This window comes from Antechinus flavipes, chromosome 4 (genome assembly GCF_016432865.1).
Source record: "Antechinus flavipes isolate AdamAnt ecotype Samford, QLD, Australia chromosome 4, AdamAnt_v2, whole genome shotgun sequence".
NCBI classification, from domain to species: Eukaryota; Metazoa; Chordata; class Mammalia; order Dasyuromorphia; family Dasyuridae; genus Antechinus; species Antechinus flavipes.
Genome location: NC_067401.1, coordinates 81,557,214 through 81,577,434, shown reverse-complemented (window position 1 = coordinate 81,577,434; position 20,221 = coordinate 81,557,214). Strand labels below are relative to the sequence as shown.

Genomic DNA, 20,221 nt, shown 5'->3' with positions numbered 1-20,221 from the left:
AGGCCTTGAGCCTGTATTTCCTCACCCAGACCAAAACATGACCTTGAACACCCAGTACTTTTGGTTTTCCGATTATGTTGTTTCTTTCTTGCTCTTAGGTGAATGAATATAGAAGATGAATGGGCTAACCCACAACTTTATCAGCTTTGAAAAGTCAGAAGGGCAAGACAATATAACTTCCTGTTCTGAGAAAAATCCTATTATATGAACCTCCATTTTATCTTGTTATTCACTGCCAAACTTCGGAAACATATAGTTGGCACCTGCTGAATCCATTTCCTTAAAACTCCTGCAAATTGGCTTGTCCTCTCATGACAGATAGGTCGGGTAAAAATATGAATGCTTTTTTCACCAACGTCAGACTTACCAAAAAGACTGATTTTTAGCATTGCTTTACTGAAATTCCAGCAGCTCACCAAAACTTTTCTTACATTTTGGACAAACAGCTTAGAGAAAAGCAATCTTCTTTTAAATACAAAAGTGTCTTTATTTCTTTAATAATAAATTAACTAATCAAAATATCTGTCATTTTGGTTTACAAAAAATGCTTATTTCTTTACCTTGATACTTCTACATGTATTTGGTATTATTTCAGGAAGCAAACATAAAGACAGTGACATTTAGAAATTCTCTCTCAATCATGACGGATTTTTTTTTGTCATCAGCCTTGCTGTGGTTTTTAACCTCACTATGTGCATTAAAATGTGCACTAAATGCACATTTAAAAAAAAAGAATCATAGCTAAGGCCTCTATCCCAAGATTTGTTTTCAGCACTTAGATGACGATACTCAACAATGAAGCACAGCTTCAGGACTAGAAGGGACTTCAGATGCCATCAAGTGTATCCATCAGTGATTTTGCAGATGAGGGAAATCAGGTGCAGAAAGGGAAAGTAGTTTGGCCAAAACCAGCCAGGTAACAAGGGGCTCTGGCCCTCTTCAGTGACTCCTCAGGTCTTTTTCCTACACTTTCTTCCTCAGGAATTTTTTTACTTATACCATTCAAAATGTGACTTATACATGGACAATTCTCAAAGCTCCATTTCCGACCCTGAACCTCAGCACCTCATACAGAGTCTGTCTGGCAAGGAAGGGAACAAGATGAAGATGAGTTCTGAAATCATGACAAAAGAGGAACAGAAAGATTGAGAATGGGCACAGACAAGGATAACACGTGGTAGCAGTCTTCAAATACTTAGAGGGTTATCTCATAGAATTAGAAGTAGACTGGTTCTGTGTGGTTCCAGGAAACACAATTAGAACCAAAGGATAGAAGGAATGAGGGGGGAAAAAGAATTTCAGATTAGCAGAAGAAATTTAGAAAAATTAGAGCCATGTAATAATGGGACAGGACAGCTTAAAAAATAGTAAGCTCTATGCAACAGAAAGCATTCACATAGAAGAAGTCTACCATTCTGAAAACTTTCATTTATACGTATACCCAGCAACTCTCCAGGAGACAGACAAATTGACTACATGCACCAGGAGAGACAGTTTTCCTAACAAGAGTTCCTCATACCAGTGAAAGTACAGGGCTGAACCAAAAAACAAACAAAAAATATTCTCATTAAGAACCCATGGCTAGTTCTTGACCTGGAATCCAAAGAACCTGGGCTCTGGAGTCAGCTCTCTCTTCCACGTCGCCATACTAGAGAAGGATCATAGTTTACAATGAGGTAAAGAGCATTCCACTGAGTTAATCTAAGAAAGTTTATTAGTATTAAGTCACAATGGCCAACAAGCCACTTCCCAGCATTTAGTCATCTGAAATGTTACAAGAATTGGACTTCCTTTCCAACAGGTAATAAAAATAACATCATTGATAAAACCTTGTGAACACTCCTTCCTGAAAAATGGGCCTTCCTTGATCTGAGTGTGTAAGGCCAGTCCCTTGATCTCGTTTCCTGAGAACATTCATGGACTTCAAATATGTCACCCTTCCATGAAATTCCACTGAGTCTATAAGCAGGTGTCAATCTCCATCCCCTTCTGACTACAGCCACATTTAGTGAACTCTTTTTTCAGTTAACTTAAGTGAACTCCTGAGTTTCCAGTAGAGGGAGCGTAGGACCATAAAGGCTGAATGGCTGAATTACAGACACCTACATCATGTGTGAATCAGAAGGGACTTAGAGATCGTTTAGTCCAACTGCCTCAATTTACAGATGAGGAAACAGAGGCTCAAAGTCACATGGCTAGATAATAGTGGTGCCAGGACTTGAACCCAGATCCTGGACCTTGTTCTAATCTATTGCACTGATGTTCAATCTCACAAAGTAACTATATAATACTTTTTCTGTGTGTCAACTTATTTAAAAAAAAGTTTTAAAAAATATATGGCACTAATGCGTAAAACTATATGACTTCATAGACTTGGAATTTCCTAGTTTCCAGACAGTAGCAGCTAAGCTTTGTTCTAAATGTACAACTGGTGGGATGCCAGGGTATCCATGAAAGGCCTCACAAGGTTGTCAGTGGAAAAGTAGAAGATGAGACCGAAGGTGATGGAGATGGGCAGGGCAGGCAAGGCCTTCTTGAACACGGCCAGCAGCAAGAGTGTCAAACACAGACCCTGTGGGAAGGACAGAAAGTGAGGCTGGAGAAGACCAAGGTAAACTGTAGTGTGTGCCTTTGTGTGTAAGCAAGAGATCTGCTCTGACCAGAAGACTGTTCATCATGAAACTAAACTCCAAAGCATCTAGCACCCAGAGATGTGTGCTTTCTGAGATACATTCCCATCCCCAGGGTCACTCAATCCTCTCTGTCAATTTTATGAAACAAGTGCTGCAAAACGTTATTTTATCTTCATTTCTTACAGAAGGAGAGCAGATCACAAAGAGGTTTAGCTCATACATCAAGAAGAGAATGTGCAGCTTTTCTCTAGTATTTGAGCGTATTTTAAGAGTTGCAAAGTGCTTTACAAATAGGACCTCCTTATATTCTCATGAAAACTCTGCATGAGGGGAAGGTAGGTGCTATTATTATCCTCTTTTTACAGATGAGGAAACTGAGGCAGAAAGAGGCTAAATAACTTGCTCAGAGTCACACAATCAGTAGGTGAGTGAGGCCGGATTTCCTGAGTCCAGGCCCAGCATTCTTATCTACTATGCCAGAGGAACTTCCCCTCTCACTCTCCAAGGCAATGAAATAACATTAGCAGACACAGGACACTGTATCTCTAATGTAGCACACATACCTCAAATGAATGGGAACTGCAAAAGGCCAATGGGGTTGTCACTAGCTTGAGCTGTGACTGGATAACTATGACCCCCAAAACTCCTCCTCTCAGCACAGCACTAGCTGCAGGTCATTGTAAGCAAACTCTCTGGGCTGGGACCAATCTTCTTGGTTCTTATTATAACAGACCCAAGAACTATGTGAGACCAAGAATTGAGAGGTGGTACCTGGTCGTTCAAGGACTGTTTTTGCAATTGGTATGGTACCATTTGACAAGCAGATGATTCATAGCTGCTTCTGAAAGGGGAAGGAGGCCATTCAACCCAAGCCAGACATCTGTTAGATACATGCTAAGTGTAAGACACCAGACTTGGAAGCCCAGAGACTTCTTGCCAGAGCTGGGCACGTTACAGCAGGTGTTCCTTTGGCACATAGGTCAGATTAGGGCACCACAGAGATTCCTTTCAACTCTCACATTCTGTGACTCCCTTAAGCCCTGCTTTTAAGGCTCATGGTTGTATGGCCCCAAGTGACTCACATGACCACTGGGCCTCAGTTCCTTCATCTATAAAAATGAGGATAACATGACTATTTCATGGTCTGGATCAGACAGACGACAGACGATGGCTAGCTGGGGTTATGCAAATTTAAGTTGTTCCCCTTACTGCCAGCATCTGTCTTGCTACTTACGATGAGAATGGCGACAAAGCAGGCTAGTGTGGTGTTCCAGTCCCCACTGGCCGTGGCTGCTGCTTTGCCCACAAGAACACTGTAGAAAATGAAGTCTCCCAGGCCCAGCTTCACTCCCCCTGTGAGGAAAGACAAAAACCAAGCCTTGTAAGTCTTGTGGCAAGTACCGGTGGAAGGTCGATGACAAAGGATGAGGGATGACACTGACTCAGTGAATGGAAAGCTGACTTATCTCCACACTCACTGTACATCCAGTTCTCTCCGATTTCGGGATCACAGAAAACAGCTGATATCTGAAAGGGTTAGAGAGCCTAAGAGCTCACTCTGGCCCACCAAGTGTGTCACTGCCTCCTTCCCCACCACACTCTGAATCACATGGAAGCCCCAGTGGGAGCTCTGAAACGGATGATGGCCTTAGATTTCCATAACCTATTCAAAATCTTCTGAAATACTGACGGAACTCTTCAAAAATGCTAGGCAGTGATAGAATGCAAACAAAAGGCTGGGAAGTCCCACTGCCTGGAAAAGGCACAGCCCAAACTCATGCTTGTCCTTCAGATTAGCTGGATCAGGCCTGGAAAGAGGCATTGTTCTGGGCCCAGAATAACGAGTGGGATTGGGACTGGATTGATGACTTTACTGGTATAGGGACCTTCCCAGCAAAGAACTACCTCTCCTCAGGCAGTCTGGCACTTTCTGTGCCAGTAAATCTAAAAGGGTAAACCAGGTTATGTTAAAAGTAAAGTTACATAAAAAGTAAGTTTGCTATATCAGAATGCTTGTGTGAGGATGGGGGAGGCAAGAGAAGGATGGAGAAAAATTTAGAACATAAAATCTTACAAAAATAAATGATGTAAACTTTCTTTACATGTATTTGGAAAACAAAAATATCACTGATAATAAAAAAATAAGTCTGAATTTAAATCTATTTTAAGAAACTGTAATTCTATAACTTTGAAGAACATAGAAAACTTCAACTGTGGAACCAAATGCTACATTGGATTTGTAGTCAAAGAACTTGGGTTCAAATCCCAACTTGCTGCTTCCTACCTATGTGACACTGGAGAGATCATTAAAATTCTCTGGGCCTCAATCCTGATGTATAAATTAGATGCCTGACAAGATCCCTTCTGTTCTAAATCTGTGATCCCTAGTCCTGCTTTAAAAAATCAACCAGAATGACGTGGGTTGATAAAGCTAATTTTTGTCTGCAAGATTGGCCTCGTGACAATGGGATATCTGAAGTGTGCCAGCTATGGAGAGACGGCAACAGAGCTGCTCCAGCTTTTCCCATGAAAAAAGAATCAGCTATACCCAGTGTAAATGCCTGGGGGCATGCAGGATACTCCACATTTTTATACACATTAGGGTAATTTCTAGGAAGTTATCATGTCCTAGAATGACCTCTCTACATCTGTCTCCCGATCACGTTGGTCTCTTAACAAGTCAAAGAATAATCTCCTTTGTCTTTTCCTATCCCAGATCCCACAGGCTGATCACTTTGACAGTGGTGACCAGGCCACACTTATCCATGAAACTAACATGCTACTGAGCACCTTTTATGTGCCAGGGATTGTGCTGAGCAATGGGAAAACAAAGACAGAGGGAACCACCAGAAGCCAAAGGACTGTAGCTTGGATTCCTGGGAGTCTGTGATATAGACTCCTTTTCTAAATTTTTCTTTTTTCCTTTTGGAAGGAGATCTTTGTATGGGTGTATAGGAACGCTCTCTCGAGGGAATTGGGAATCCTCTTCCCAGCTGTCCTTCTTCCCACCCTAGTGCCCACTTGGCTAGAGAAAACTAATCCACCTTACTTTCCTCCTCTTCTTCCAGCTCCTCCACTGCATAGGAAGGCACATGGAGTGGGGTGCACCTCGGAGAGTCGTAGGTTTCAGAGTAAGAGTGGTCCCCAGAAGTGTCACTTGAGTCTTCATCTGTGTTCCCAGACAGAGCAGAGCATAAAAAAAAAAAAAAAAAAAAAAAAAAAAAGGCTTGAGAAGCACAATCAGAAGAAATTTTCATTGGGGAAGAAGAGACTGATATGGGGAGAAGATAACTATTCTTCAGGGAAGAGTCCAAGGTGGATCAGAACTTGGATTTAAATGAGTCCCTCTCCTTAAAATTAGTCCTTCCCTATCTTTCTCCTATCCTTCCCACCACCATGGTCAATTACTTATCTTTGGCTCAAAGAAAATCTTGGCAATAACAAAGATAACTGAAAAGGAAATAGAGGAAGGGTCTGGGACATCTCCAGTGTGCCAGCTATGGAGAGATGGCAACAGAGCTGCTCCAGCTTTTCTCATTAAAAAAAGAATCAGCTATACCCAGTTTAAATGCCTCGGGGCATGCAGGATACTCCACATTTTGATACACATTGGGGTAATTTCTAAGAAGTTATCATGTCCTAGAATGACCTCTCCACATCTGAAAATCTCTAGCCCAAACTAATGTTTATGCTTCATTAGGTAAAAGAGCCAGATGTGGAACTAGGATTTCTGGGACTATATCAGGGACTGGGCCTTGGCCTAAACCTATCATTTCATTGGTATTGGAAATTCCCTGGTAAAGATACTCCTTCTACCACTAAAGGCTGGCCCCTTTTCTGCAACTTATGGCCTTAATGGATGTCCAGATACTGAGAATGACTTGCCCAGTGGCACTAGTGTCGGAGATGGACTTGACTCCAGGTCTTACTGGCTCTGACAACACCTCTATCTGCTAACCAGTACTACTTACAATGGCCATATGTACGGTCATAAGGCTTCCTGCTCCCCCGGAGTCTCCACAGCCATCCTGCTACAAGGATGACTGAGCCTGAGGCTGGCCCAGTGGCTGCCGAGTTGGCTCACTTCTTTCTACCATTCCCACCCTTAGCTTTCCCCTTCTCCCCCCGTCCTTCTCTTTTAGAATGTAATCTCCCTTAAATCATTAGCATTTTTATGTTACCAAAAAATCACAGCAGCAAAATAAAGAAAAAATAATCCCGTTTAAAATAACTGTAGACAATATAAAATATTTGGGAGTCTACCTGGCAAGACAAAGCTAGAACTCTATGAACACCATTACAAAGTATTTTTTACCCAAATAAAGATAGCTCTACACAACTGGAGGAATATCAAATGCTCATGAGTAGACTAAGATAATGTAATAAAAATGACAATTCTACCTAAATTAATCTATTCACTGTCATCCCAATCAAATTGCCAAGAAATTACCTTATAGAGCTAGAAAAAATAACAAAAAAGTTGATCTGAAGAACAAAAAGTCAATATTTCAAGGAAATTAATGAAAAAAAAATGCAAAGGAAGTTGGCCTAACTGTACAAGACCCAATACAATATATATATCAAATGAAGTAGTCATCAAAACCATTTGGTACCACCTAAGAAATAGAGTAGTGAATTAGTGGAATAAGTTAGATACAATAGTCAGACCCGATAGTTAGTGACTAGAGTAATTTAATGTTTGATAAACCCAAAGACTCCACCTTCTGGGAGAAGAACTCACTATTTGGCAAAAATTTCTGGGAAAACTGGAAAACAGTATGGCAGAAACTAGGCACTGATACCCAGATAAGATTGAAATGGGTTCATGATATAGACATAAAGGATATATCATAAACAACTTAGGAGGACAAAGGATAGTCTGCCTCTCAGATCTATTGAGAAGGAAGGAATTTCTGGCCAAATAAGAACTAGAGAAATACAAAAACTAGAAAAATATAAAACAGATAATTTTGATTACATTAAATTAAAAAGGGTTTACAGAAATAAAACCAGTGCAGCCAAGATTAGAAAGCAAACAGAAAACTGGGAAAATTTTTATATCCAGTGTTTTTCATAAAGGTCCCATTTCTAAAATATATAGAGAATTGACTCAAATTGATAAAAACACAAACCATTCCCCAAGTGATAAATGGTCAAAGGCTATGAATAGACAATTTTCAGATAAAGAAATCAAAGCTATTTCTAGTCATATAAAAAATGCTCTAAATCACTGTTGATCAGAGAAATGCAAATCAAGACAACTCTTAAGATACCATCATACACTCAGATTGGCTAAAATGACAGGAAAAGACAATGATGAGTATTGGAGGGGATGTGGGAAAACTGGGACACTTATGCATTGTTGGTGGACTTTGATACAGCAGTGTTTCCACTGGGTCTGTATTCCAAAAAGATCATTAAGAGGGAAAAGGACCTACATGCACAAAAATGTTTTGTAGAAGCCTTTTTGTAGGGGGGCAAAGAACTGGAAACTGTGGATGCTCATCAGTTGGGGAAAGGCTAAATAAGTTATAATATATGAATATAAGGCAATATTCTTGTTCTGTAAGAAATAATGAGCAGAATGATTTCAGAAAAGCCTGGAAAGACTTACATGAACTGATGCTAAGTGATGCAAGAAGAACCAAGACAACACTGTACACAATAACAAGAAGATTATGTAATAATCAATTGTGATAGACTTTGCTCCTTTCAACAATGAGGTGATTTCAAGGCAATTCCAATGGACTTGTCATCAAAAGTGTCATCTGCATCCAGGAGGAACTACAGGGACTGAATGTGGATCAAAGCATAGTATTTTCACCTCTTTATTGTTATTTGCTTGTTTGTTTGTTTTTTTTTTCCTCATGTTTTTTTTCTCTTGATCTGATATTTCTTGTGCAGCATGACAAATATGAAAATATGTAAATATGTTTAGATGAATTGCACATGTTTAACCTATATGGAAATATTTGCTGTCTTGGGGAGGGAGAAAAATTTGGAACACAAAATTTTGTAACAGCGAATGTTGAAAACTATCTTTGCATGTATTTGAAAAAATAAATACTATTAAAATGTGAAAAAAAAAAAAGAATGTAATCTCCTTGAATGAAGGAACTAATTCTGCTTTCTTGTACACTTGACATAATGCAGGGCACATAATAAGCACTCAATAAATAGTCTAGTGATCTTTCTGTCTGTCTCCCATGCCCAGAAGGAGGGCCAGACTCCTACAGTGACTGTGGGACACTACATTTTAGGCCTGTGGGTCTGCTTCAGAGACACTGACCTTGCTCTTGGTCCTTGGGGAGGGCTCCCTTTGTTGGTGTATCCACTTTTGCCATGCCAACAGTCCATACCATGGCAGCTGAAAAAAAAAAAAAAACCAGGACAAGGCCACGGTCATTGTGATTGCACAGTCAGCAAATTACACTTTCTTATTCCTACTGTGCCTCAAGAATGATTCTGAATTACAGTATATTGTATTTAATAATATACAAGGTAAATGACATAGTAGAAAGAGCCTTGAGTGTGGAGAACAAAGAACAGAGTTTGAGGCCTGGATGTTGCTACTTAGAGGCTCAAATTTCTTCATTCCTTTGTGGAACAATTTCTTCATATGGGAAATGGAGACGATAATGATACACAATTATATTATATGACTGAAATAATGATAACATACTACAAACTTTAACAATAACATTGCATTTTCTCTGAGCCCCCTCTGATTTCTTCCCTATCCATGTGCTTATCAGTTTTGTTGCCACTGTTGTTTTTTAAATAATCATTGTCAACACCTATGTTTCTGTTTCATTAGGCTCAATCTTTACCATGTTTCTTTTTTCTTTCTTTCTTTCTTTTTTTTTTTTTGGTGTTCTTCAGGGGTGAACGATGGCTAGTGCTATAATGATGAAGGGAAGGATGAAGTAGAATACGAAGAATCGGGTGAGGGTGGCTTTATCTACTGCAAAACCCTCTCATATTCACTCGGCCAAAGTGGTGCTGATGTAGGGGATGGCTGATAGGAGATTAGTAATTACGGTAACGCAATTACTAGTGTAATCTAACACATCCTCAGATTACCTCCCCAAACTGGGTAGAGAGTATTTAAGCAACTGCCTTGACTTCAAAATTCACAAAGTTATTTTAAAGCTACAAGCAACCTCAGACAGACCATCACTCTCTTCCAATCCCTCATGTGACAGAATAAGGAATTGAGGCCCAGAGAAGGGAGATTAATGTGGAAAGAGCCCCAGGACCTGGCTTCACTGCTGCCTCTGAAGCTTGCTGCCTCTGTGTCCTGGCACAAATCTCTGAGCCAAGTGCACTTCAGTTTCCCCAGCTATACAAAGAGGCGAAGATACCTTCTGGTCTAGATCTAAAGCACCTTACTCCTGTAAGCCACTGTGTGGGGACGTATCAAGCACATGGAAGTGACTGGGGGGCAGTTTCATCCCTAGCAATAAGAGATAGCCCACTGGAAGCACAGGCCAAAGGACCTTCCATCACAGATGCTACAGGAGGATGCACTGGGAGCTTAGGCTAGAGATTGAGGACTTTGTAACTCTAAGACTACAATTCTAGTGGACAACATGCTATTTAACAATCTTCAATAATTAAAAAAAAAAAAAAAAGGTCAATTTCCCATTGAATATCAGAGAGAAAAGAGACCAACTCCCCTCTCTTCCCTGCCCCCATCCCCGACCTTGGAAAAGGGTTCTTTATCATAATTGTGAAAGGAAAGAATCAGGAAATGATTATTGGCACTGGGAAAACCAACAGGGAAAGGGTGTGAAGAGATAAGCACCCTCACATGGTTTAAGCTGCTTAGCAGGGGTTGAAGTGGGAGGACTTACATGAATATATGAGTGCAGGAAATATAGGTTCATTTCTTTCCTGAGCAGTTTCTACAAGCATCCTCAAGGGCCCTTTAGGACACAACACAGCCACAAGATCTGTGAAAACCAAGAAGTCCTTGTCAGGGAAAAGCGACCCTCATTCTTAAGCACATTCCAGAAACTTGTTTGATTCAAACTCTTTGAAATGGATAGCTGGGCTTCCCTCACCCCTGACCAAAAAGAAGAATGGATCCCCTCATTTGTCCTTGGTTTTCATCCCTTACTTAAAGCTTACCCATTGTTGAACAAATTTCTGCCCTAAACTATGATGTGTGCCCAAGAACTAGCAAAAAGTTGGAATCTAAAATAGGTATGAAAGAATCAATTTTTAAAAAAAGACAAAATAAGAATTAAATAACTTCTATTTTTTTTGGAAGGTCATTTACTAGTCAAAACCCTCATTTTTGTTTCATAAGATTCACTTCAACACGCACATATTAAATGCCTGTAATGTGCCAGGCACTGGACATACAGTACCTGTTGATAAAAATGAAGTAGTTCCTGCTCTTAAGGAGCTTACATTCTCCAGAAGGAAGACACTTAAAAGATTAACTAGAATTATTCAATCAATAAGCATTTATTAAGTACCTCATGTACCAGATCCTGCCTTAACTTTAAAGATATAAATGACAGTCCCTGCCCTCAAGGATCTTACATTCTAGTGCGTAAAATGATAGGATTTGACCCTTATTGTTTGGTGCAAGATAAGCACCCCTGCCCATGGCTGTCCTACCATACACAGAGATGGCTCCCAGGATGACCCAGGCTGACCATTCTGGGAGGTACTTGATGAAGACCAAGGCCATGAGAGCACTGATCATGATGAGGTAGGCCTGCTGCAGCACCAGGGGACCTTTCCAGTGGATACAGATCATTCCCACTGCCCCAAAGTTCCAGATGACCAAGAAAAGGGTTGGGTAATCCATAGCCACATTGTAAGTCTTGAGCACTTCCCTGAAAAGCAAGACCAGCAGAGAGGAAGTCATTGGGAATGGGGGGAAAAACTCCTGTTTGCATAGTAACTTTCAACTAATTAGACCCTGATCTAATTTAAAATCTTCTACCTTCCAAATGGCAGAGTAGATAAAGTGCTCAACTTGGAGTCAGACAATCTTGGGTTTAAATTCTGCCTTGGATGCCTCTTTACTATGTGACTCTGGGAAGACACCCTCTCTGAGACTTAGTTTCTATGGCTATAAAATAAGAGTAAATAAGAATCTGCTCTACAGAGTTTTCATAACGATCAAAAGAGAGAATATATATAAAATGCTTCAAGAACCTTGAAATCCTATGAAAACTACTAACAGGAGTAATCTCTTCCTCCTCCATGGAATGTTACAGAAACACTACTGGCTCATGATCAGCTTTTTCCCCCCACTATAAACTGCTGGAGATGTTTCATTGGCCTCATACACACACCCACAGCTTCCCTCTCCCTGTCCCTCTCCCTCTCCTTCTTCCTTTTCCTCTCCTTCTCCCTTTTCCTTTCCCTTTCCCTCTCCTTCTCTCTTTCTCTCTCCCTTTCCCTCTTCTTTTTCCTCTCCCTCTCCCTCTCCCTCTCTGAATATGTCACTTCCATTTCTGATAGCTGGATGTACTTTCTTCTAACTCCTATCAATGTCCAGGCAGAAAGAGCAGCCTTTTAGAGTTATAAAAAGCCAGGCCTATACTCCAGCTTTTCCATGTAGTTTCTGAATGACTGAAGAAAACTCTCTAATTTCCCCAGGTCTCAGCTTTCCATTCTGCAGTAAGGAAATTGTACTATGATCTCTAAGGTTCCTTCTAGTGCTAAGATCTCCGTTATCTTAAATGTTCAAATAAGTTTCCACTTCCACTCCAAAATATATTGTCATGAAGAGAGATCTTGTTACATTCATTTTAAGTCCACTATTTGGTTTATTTTAGAATGTCATTTGAAATTTCCTTTAGACTAGGGGATTGTAAATTTTTTTGTACTATAGAGCTCTTTGACAAAGTCTGGTGAAACCTATGGACTCCTTCTCAGAATTTTGATTTTAAAAATATAAGTAAAATAGGATTCCAAAGGACACCAATTATTTAGGTTATAATTAAAAAAAAAAAAAAAACCCAGCTCACGGATCCCTAGTTGACCTCCTGACTTTAGATATCCGAATTTTACTCATCAATCCAGCAAGAAACATAACAGAATATTAGCTGCCCATATCCCCCAAAGCACTAGGAAACCTTTGTTTTGTGTCTTTCTTGCATCACTTAGGAATCTCGAATAAGGAGACATCTCAAAACAGAGTAGTATAATGTCCCAAATCAATCATTTTCTAAATTTGGAATTAACCAAGTTTTAGATTAAAGAATAAAACTTAGATAAGAAGAGTTTTACATCCAACACTGGAGCTGAGGACTTTGGCCTAAATCCCTCTGCACTTATTACCTATGTGACTATGGGCAACTTGCCACTGTGCTGCCTGAATTTCCTCATGTCTAAAATAAGAAGGTTCCATTTGATGGCTTCCCTCCGAGGTCTCTACTAGCTCTCAATATACAATTTCTTAATCAAGTTTAGAGCAAAATGTCAATTTGTTTTTAAATTTTGGTCCTGGATCTGGGTTTTCACTGTTTGAGAGAAGAAGGCCCTGTACCAAGACAAGTTGACACCCATTCTGTATATAGTCTTGGACAGATTGCCTACAGCACTAAGAGCTTGACTAGCTCTGGTCATGTAGCCAGGAGGTGTCAGAGGAAGGACCTGAACCTAGTCTTTTTGATTCCAAAGCCAGAACTTTGTTCACTATGTCATGCTGCCTCTCTCTCTATTATTTTTACAGGAGACAGAAAACACAACACACAGCCAACCAAGGTAGATCAATCTCCATAAGAAAATGGGAATAGAAGTTCCTTGGGCCTAGCTCAGTGCCTGGCACATAGTATTGCTTAATAAATGTCTACTGATTGGCTAGGTGTTCTAGCACCAGAGAGAAGGCAATCCTAGTACTGCTTGTTCCTATATTCTTCCTTTGCTAAATATCATTTTTGTTCCTTATTGAAGTGTATTTCAAAAAGCAACAGAGGCCTTGGGATCAGAGGAAGTGGATCTAGTCCTGGTTCTGACCATGCCCCTCTCGAACTCTTCCAGCTGAATGACTGTGTGTGCCTCAGATTTCTAGTCTGTAAAGTGCAGGGCTGTTATGAGGAAAGGTGGATGCACATCTCCATCTCTGTCCTGGGCCCCCTTTCATGCCCTTCACATCAGGGAGCAGTACGGTTGAAAGCGTAACTGAAACAGTCCCAAACCTCGGGGCAGACACTTACCCAAGATAAATGTAGGTGAAGAGGAAGAGCAGCATCAGAGAAGACAGGATCAACCAGCCATGGATAAACTGGACAACAGAAACACACACCATTGTTTACACAAGAAACGTTCTCGGCCTGCATGCTATTTCAGAGAAAGCTAGGCTTAGCAACAGTAGCGGAGGGCAAGGATGCGCATGGCTCACCTCGGCACTGCCGCGGTGTCCTGTCCAACCTGGACGAATCAGAGCAGGAAAGATGAAGGGCCCCACGACCCCCCACAGGCACCCAGTGTCTCTGTTTCAAAGTGTTTTCCCATTAGCCAATGGCTCAATAACAGCAGCTACAGGTTCTACTCTATGGCTTCACGGTTCCCAAAGGGATCGGGCGTCTCCTGACCCACTGCACTCTCTCTAAGGCCTTGTGCTTTTGCCATCCACTGCTTGGCTGCTGGGCTCTAAGGATGGGACCTTTCCATGTGACTTGCAGCTGAAACCTCCCCTTGTCAGAATGTGAGCCCCTGAGAGCAGGGAATGGCTGACTTTCCTCTTTGAACTCCCAGGGCTCAGCAGTCCTTTGCATGCAGTAAGCACTGAATGAGTGTAGCTGGACCAATAGTGAGCACTAGTGTGGTACAGCAGAAAAGAATGCAGAATTTGGAGTTAGAGGACCTGGGTCTGAAGCCTGCTTCTGTCACTTATAACCTGGGTGATTGTGAGCAAATCTGCAGCTCTTCAAGTCTCAGTTTCCCCGTCTGTAAGGAATAAGGATAATAATTCTTATACTAATTATGTGGCTTTGGGAATTACATGAGATAATGTGCATAAAATGCTTTGAAGATAATGAAAAAAAGTTATAGACTTTAAGAAATTCGAGACTTCCTTAGCACAGATACTAATCTCTTAACCACAAACAAGGATTTAGACCCTTGAATAACAGGAGCTGCTTTGCCCTTTCATGTCCTATCTATGTTATTAGTATAAATTAGGGTCACTGAGGAGCTAGCAAGTTTTAAAGGATCATCAAATAAGGAACACTCCCCAACCTCAGAACAGAAGCCAAGTGGGAAGACAGGCAGTTTCTTTAAGAGGAGGGGGAAGGGATTTCTCTCTAGTACTAGCCCTTTCACCTACAGAGGCAGCAGTGATGATCACGGCACCAACTCTCACAGTAAAGTACATCCCTAGGAAATACTGACCCATTATTCTCTCTTAAGAAGCATCCACTTCAGACATAATGTGTAATTCCTCCAAAAGAAAATGGCAATCAGGAGAGAATCCCTTAGACTTAATTTATATACTAGCAATAAATTTGAATTCTGACAATAAGTAATAAATATGAATTAATTTTATCTTTACAGAATTGGCAATACTTATGTTAGTTGATGATTTAGCAACACAGCCCTCTGGCAACCCTAGCAAGCTAATTCTGGGGTATCTGTCACTAGACTGGGAGTCAGGGACCAAGGTTGCTCAGCCATTAAATCGTCGTATGACCTGGGCCCCAATTTTCTCATCCATATGATAAAAACCTTAAACAGGGTGATTTCTAAGGCCCTTCCAGCTTTAAAATTCTAGGATTCCTGTATATTCCATAACAAGAAAAGGAACTGTAGGGCCATTGTTCCAAAGGCACCAACTCTCTGGGAAGAGCCAGCAGAGGTAAGGAGATATCTTGGTGCAGCCACACTGCCTGGAACTGCCCAGACAAAAGACAGTCTCCAGATGAAATGGCTCTTGGAGACAGGGGCTGAAAGCCTCTCAGACCACAGGGTGGAATCTGCACAGAGCCAGTTCCAGAGGGAAATGGGAAAAGAAAACAAAACAAAAACCAGTTGTGGCAGTTATAACCTTCAAATAAAGTTTTATTTCTTCATAAGGAGAATCAAGGTGGAAATTAATTTTTAACATAGGGAAGTGATACTCTGAACAATCTAAATAAAAAAAGGAACTCTGATAGCACATTTTAAGAAATAAATCATAGCACAATACAACTATACAGCATGTCCAGAAGGGATATGAGGAGGAAAAGGGGAAAGATGCAAACACCTTAACTTGTCTGGCATTAAATACAAACTAGTGGGTAAGCAGCTGGACTGGCCTTTTTCAGGGTACACTCATATATGCAGGGAATGCCTATACGAGGAAGGCTGGCAGGGCAGACAGAGGGCCTCCCCCAAATTAGGAAGCTTTGCATCAAATCCCTGTATATCTGTTTATCTATCTACACACACAAAGTTGTCAATCATCATTGCTAAAAAGGACTTTCTTTACAGAGTTCCTTATACCAAAGGAATTATCAATCTAGACCCCCCCAAAAGACACACACAAACATACAATAACATGTGTATCTCTGACATTTTTCTAGTGCTTTAAAGTTTATAAAATGCTTTATCTCCATTACTTCATTTAAGCCTCACAACAATTCTGTGAAGTAGAAATTAGTATCACAATTCTATAAAGAAGGAAGTGGAGAATGCAATAATAAGTATATATGTAATAATGTCAGAGGCTGGATTTGAACCTGGCTCTCTCCCAATTTCAAGGTTGACACTCTTCATTCTATCACTTCCTCTACTAACAAAACAGATTGCTAGCTACAGAAACAGACAGACATACACATGTATATATGTATACATAGAAGATGTGATTTAAAACATATATATACAAATATGTGATGATTACAATAAGATTAATAACTGACACATGCTCCCACTAGATCAGGTACTGTGCCAAGTGCTTTACATGATATCTCATTTGATCCTCCCAACAAAATGTTACTCCATTTAAGTAAAGGAAATTAAAGCAAACAGAGATTAAGCGACTTGGCAGAATTAAATAATGTAAGTGTGTGGGCCTATGTTTGAATTCAGGTCTTCCTGATTCCTATCCCCGTGCTTTATCTACTGCACCGTCTACACAAATATATATACGTTATGTATAAAACACAATATATACATGTATATATTTTTATATAAGAGGGAGTAATAGAGTGGAAGAGCACCAAACTCAGAATTGGAACAGCCTCAGGTTCAAACCTTATCTCTCACCTTTATGGGTAGCCTGTCCTTATCTTGAGCAAGTTATTTAACCTGGGATAGTATCCAAAGACAAATGAAACTATATAGTAGAAAAAGGACAGGTTCTGAAATTGGAGGCCTTTCTAAACCTTGAAAGCACTGGAAAACATCACAGATATACACACACATTGGGTACAGAAATCTTTTTTTGGACTAGACCTGTATTTTATTGTAACAAACTCACAGAAAGAAAACTTCTTTTGATCAAAGCAAAATGGCAACTGTCCTGTAAGTCATGGTCTTAGAAAGTTGCCTGGAGCATTAAGGTTAAGTGACTTGCCAGCGTCACTGACACATGAGACATGAAGGCTGCCTGTAGGTATGTCAGTCTATGCAAATATCCATGGCATGTCCCAATAGTGAGGGAGACAGCAGGCATGGTGAGAATCTTCACACCAAACTCTCCAAAGAACACAGACAAGAACTGCACAGGATGAGCAGGTATGGATGGAATTCCCAAATGATGAGATCTCAGATTGATGAGGACATCTGAGTATATATACACACAATTATAAAAAGCTATATTGTATGTCACAAGTATACATATATACACCAGGCAAATACACATGTTCACACATACATGCAAAATACGTGTATACCAATCACACAGCCTGAAAGGACAGAGCTGGTCAGGCAGTGACACTGACTCCAGAGCTTCACATGCTTCAGTGCTGATTCAGAACAAGCCCAAAGCAAGGTCCTGACAGACCTCCCTCCACCAGCACTCACCTTGTAGCAGCGATGCTTGTATAGCACAACCAGGAATATCGTCATGACCACAATGACACTGATCATGATGAGGGTGTTTAGCACCGAGTTGAGCAAGCGTTGACCAATAGAAGGGGTATCTTCTGTAAAGGGTGTGTAGATGCTGAAGGAAAAGAGAAAGGATAACTAGTCCCCTAACTTCATCTCTCTCTCAGACCTATCTACACCTAACCTTTTCTCCTCTTCATTTGAACTCTCTCACCCATTTTCTCCCTTTACTTCTCCAGGTCCTTGGCTGACCCACCATTTTAGGTCAGGCTTTGTCATTCTGCCAGTAGACCCAGATTTTCCAAGAATTCACCCAACTCCTCAGGTTAGGTAACTTCAAATTTCAGTCTGTTTTCTAGTCTTAATCTAGCAGGAAGCAAGGAAAGATGGGAGGCCTTATCAAAAGTCTTTTTCTTAGCTAAGATTAAAATTCAGACATTAGTTTCTTGAAAATAATTATGTTTTAGAGGTAAAGTCCTGGGCTCTAATCTCTGTCCTACAGTGACTTTTCTCTGACACAGAGAAAATTATTTAACCCCCAGCCCCTAGTTTCCATACATGTAAAACAGGAATTGGGTTAGCTCAGAGATCATCAAACTGTTAGGAACAGATTAAAATGTAATTAGGAAATATTTAATAAAATAAATACAAAAACAATAGAGCCTTATTTATATATGGTCAATATGCCACCTGCAGGTATAATTTAGTGACCCAGCTTCTATTTTGAGTAGGACACCATTTGGCTAGAGGCTCTGTGAGGGCTTTTCCAGTTCTAATTGTTTTCTCTCTTTCCACATTGAGGACTACAAATCTATCAGGTCCCTTTGTTCTCTCTCTGGCCCCACTCCCAACCCCAACATGCACATTTGTACACCTGCACATATACACGCACACATCCTGCTAGCCTGAGTACACCGTACACAGGGCTGACTCACAGCTGTCCATTCTTCTCTGTATAGAAGCGGACTGACTTAATGGTTGCCACGACGACCACCATGCAGAGAGTAACCGGCACAAAGAGCATGATCACGTGCTTTGCCCCATATTTGAGTGTTAGCTCTTCTTCCTCTTCATCCTCCTCCAGGCTGCTGCTTCTCGATGAGCCCCTGCTGTCGGGGGTACACTGGTCGGCATTGCCATGGTTACATAGACTGCCTTGGCGTTTCTGCAGGAGAGTGACAGACATCATCAGGGGCTGCCTCTCCTTCTATAGGCACTCAAGAATGGGGCCCAAGGAGGATGAGGACAATCCCCCCTTCTTTTTGTTAATAACAACATGCATGTTCTCATTCCATTCTCATGCTTGATGGGGAGATGCTGAGAATACAAGAACCCTGAGCACACTGTCAATTCACAAACACAACTGACATCTTATGGGATGAAGATGACAGAGAAAAGCAAAGAACACAGTCCCTTCTGTCAAGGAGCACATATTCTAATTCTGGAGACAATATGTAAATAACAATGATATACAAGATTGTAGCCAACATACTATGTGGTTTGTTGATTATTTTTAAAAAGGCACTAATTTGGCAGAGTAAAAAAAAAATCACCTCAATGGTTCTCTTCCAAGAAGGAATCTCGTATGTTTAAAACCACACAAGATTCCTTCAAATTTTTAACAAAGGTAACTTTGTTTGATGACTCTTTGATCATTAATGTTAAGGGGACATAAAATCTGGAGACCTCTGCTGGCCACACAGCAGATCTCTGTCATGGAGATTATCTGCCACAGTCCAGATGGATTAAGGAGCCCTTAGAGATAGTAAAACTTCCAAGATATAATCTATTCTGACTTCTCAGAGACATTTAAAAAAAAACTTGGTTTTATATATTTAACATATTTAACATGTATTGGTCTATCTGCCATCTGGGGGAGGGAATGCGGCAAAGAGGGGAAAAGTTGGAACAGAAGGTTTTGCAAGGGTCAATGCTGAAAAATTACCTATGCATATATCTTGTAAATAAAAAGCTATTAAAAAAAATAAAAAAAAAAATTTGGTTCTTGGTCATATTCCACCAAAGTTCTAGTTAAGTGAGATATTAATGTGAGTGTCAAGAATTTTTAACCTTTAACCTATTCAAATATCATAGAATTATGGAACTAGAAGAAAGGTCACCCTGTCCAGTGGTTCTTAACTTGGGGTATGTGAGCAGACAGACCAAAAGGACAGGCGACTCAAAACAACGAAAGTCAATTGCTCAATGGGCAGATTTCCCAAGGGAAAAGTTTCTATTTTTTCTCCTTTTTCTTAATTTAGTGTTTTGTTTTTCCCTAGTTATATGTAAAAACAATTTTTAACATTCATTTCTAAAACTGAGTTCCAGATTCTTTCCCTTCCTTCCTATACCTCCTCATTAAGAAGACAAGCAATTCAATATGGGTAATACATGTGTAATCATGCAAAACATTTCTGTATTAGTCATGTTATGAAAAAAAAACAGAGGCTCCCCCCAAAAAACCCTCAAAAAATAAAGTAAAAAAATATGCTTCGATCTGTATTCACACATCCTCAGTTCTTTCACTGGATATGGATAGTATTTTTCATCATAAGTCCTTCAGAGTCTTGGATCACTTATTGCTGAGA

General features: G+C 40.3%; 1 protein-coding gene across 3 annotated transcripts in view; it reads right to left on the bottom strand.

Annotated features, from left to right (window-relative positions):
• Nucleotides 1-1,696: 1,696 nt before the first annotated feature.
• The window catches only part of PSEN2 (presenilin 2), a 37,969-nt gene continuing 19,444 nt past the window's right edge, over nucleotides 1,697-20,221 (bottom strand). For 2 of the 3 annotated variants that reach the window (XM_051993422.1, XM_051993421.1), the window contains exons 3-11: nucleotides 18,569-18,798; nucleotides 17,607-17,748; nucleotides 13,820-13,887; nucleotides 11,265-11,485; nucleotides 10,490-10,588; nucleotides 8,923-9,000; nucleotides 5,683-5,802; nucleotides 3,868-3,986; nucleotides 1,697-2,572 (exon numbers count right to left, since the gene is read on the bottom strand). In XM_051993422.1, the coding sequence (XP_051849382.1) occupies nucleotides 2,417-2,572; nucleotides 3,868-3,986; nucleotides 5,683-5,802; nucleotides 8,923-9,000; nucleotides 10,490-10,588; nucleotides 11,265-11,485; nucleotides 13,820-13,887; nucleotides 17,607-17,748; nucleotides 18,569-18,798 (1,233 nt within the window). In that variant the 3' untranslated portion in view covers nucleotides 1,697-2,416. Of the gene's footprint in view, nucleotides 2,573-3,867; nucleotides 3,987-5,677; nucleotides 5,803-8,922; nucleotides 9,001-10,489; nucleotides 10,589-11,264; nucleotides 11,486-13,819; nucleotides 13,888-17,606; nucleotides 17,749-18,568; nucleotides 18,799-20,221 lie in introns of those variants that run through there. The other variant, XM_051993424.1, reaches the window with a different exon arrangement.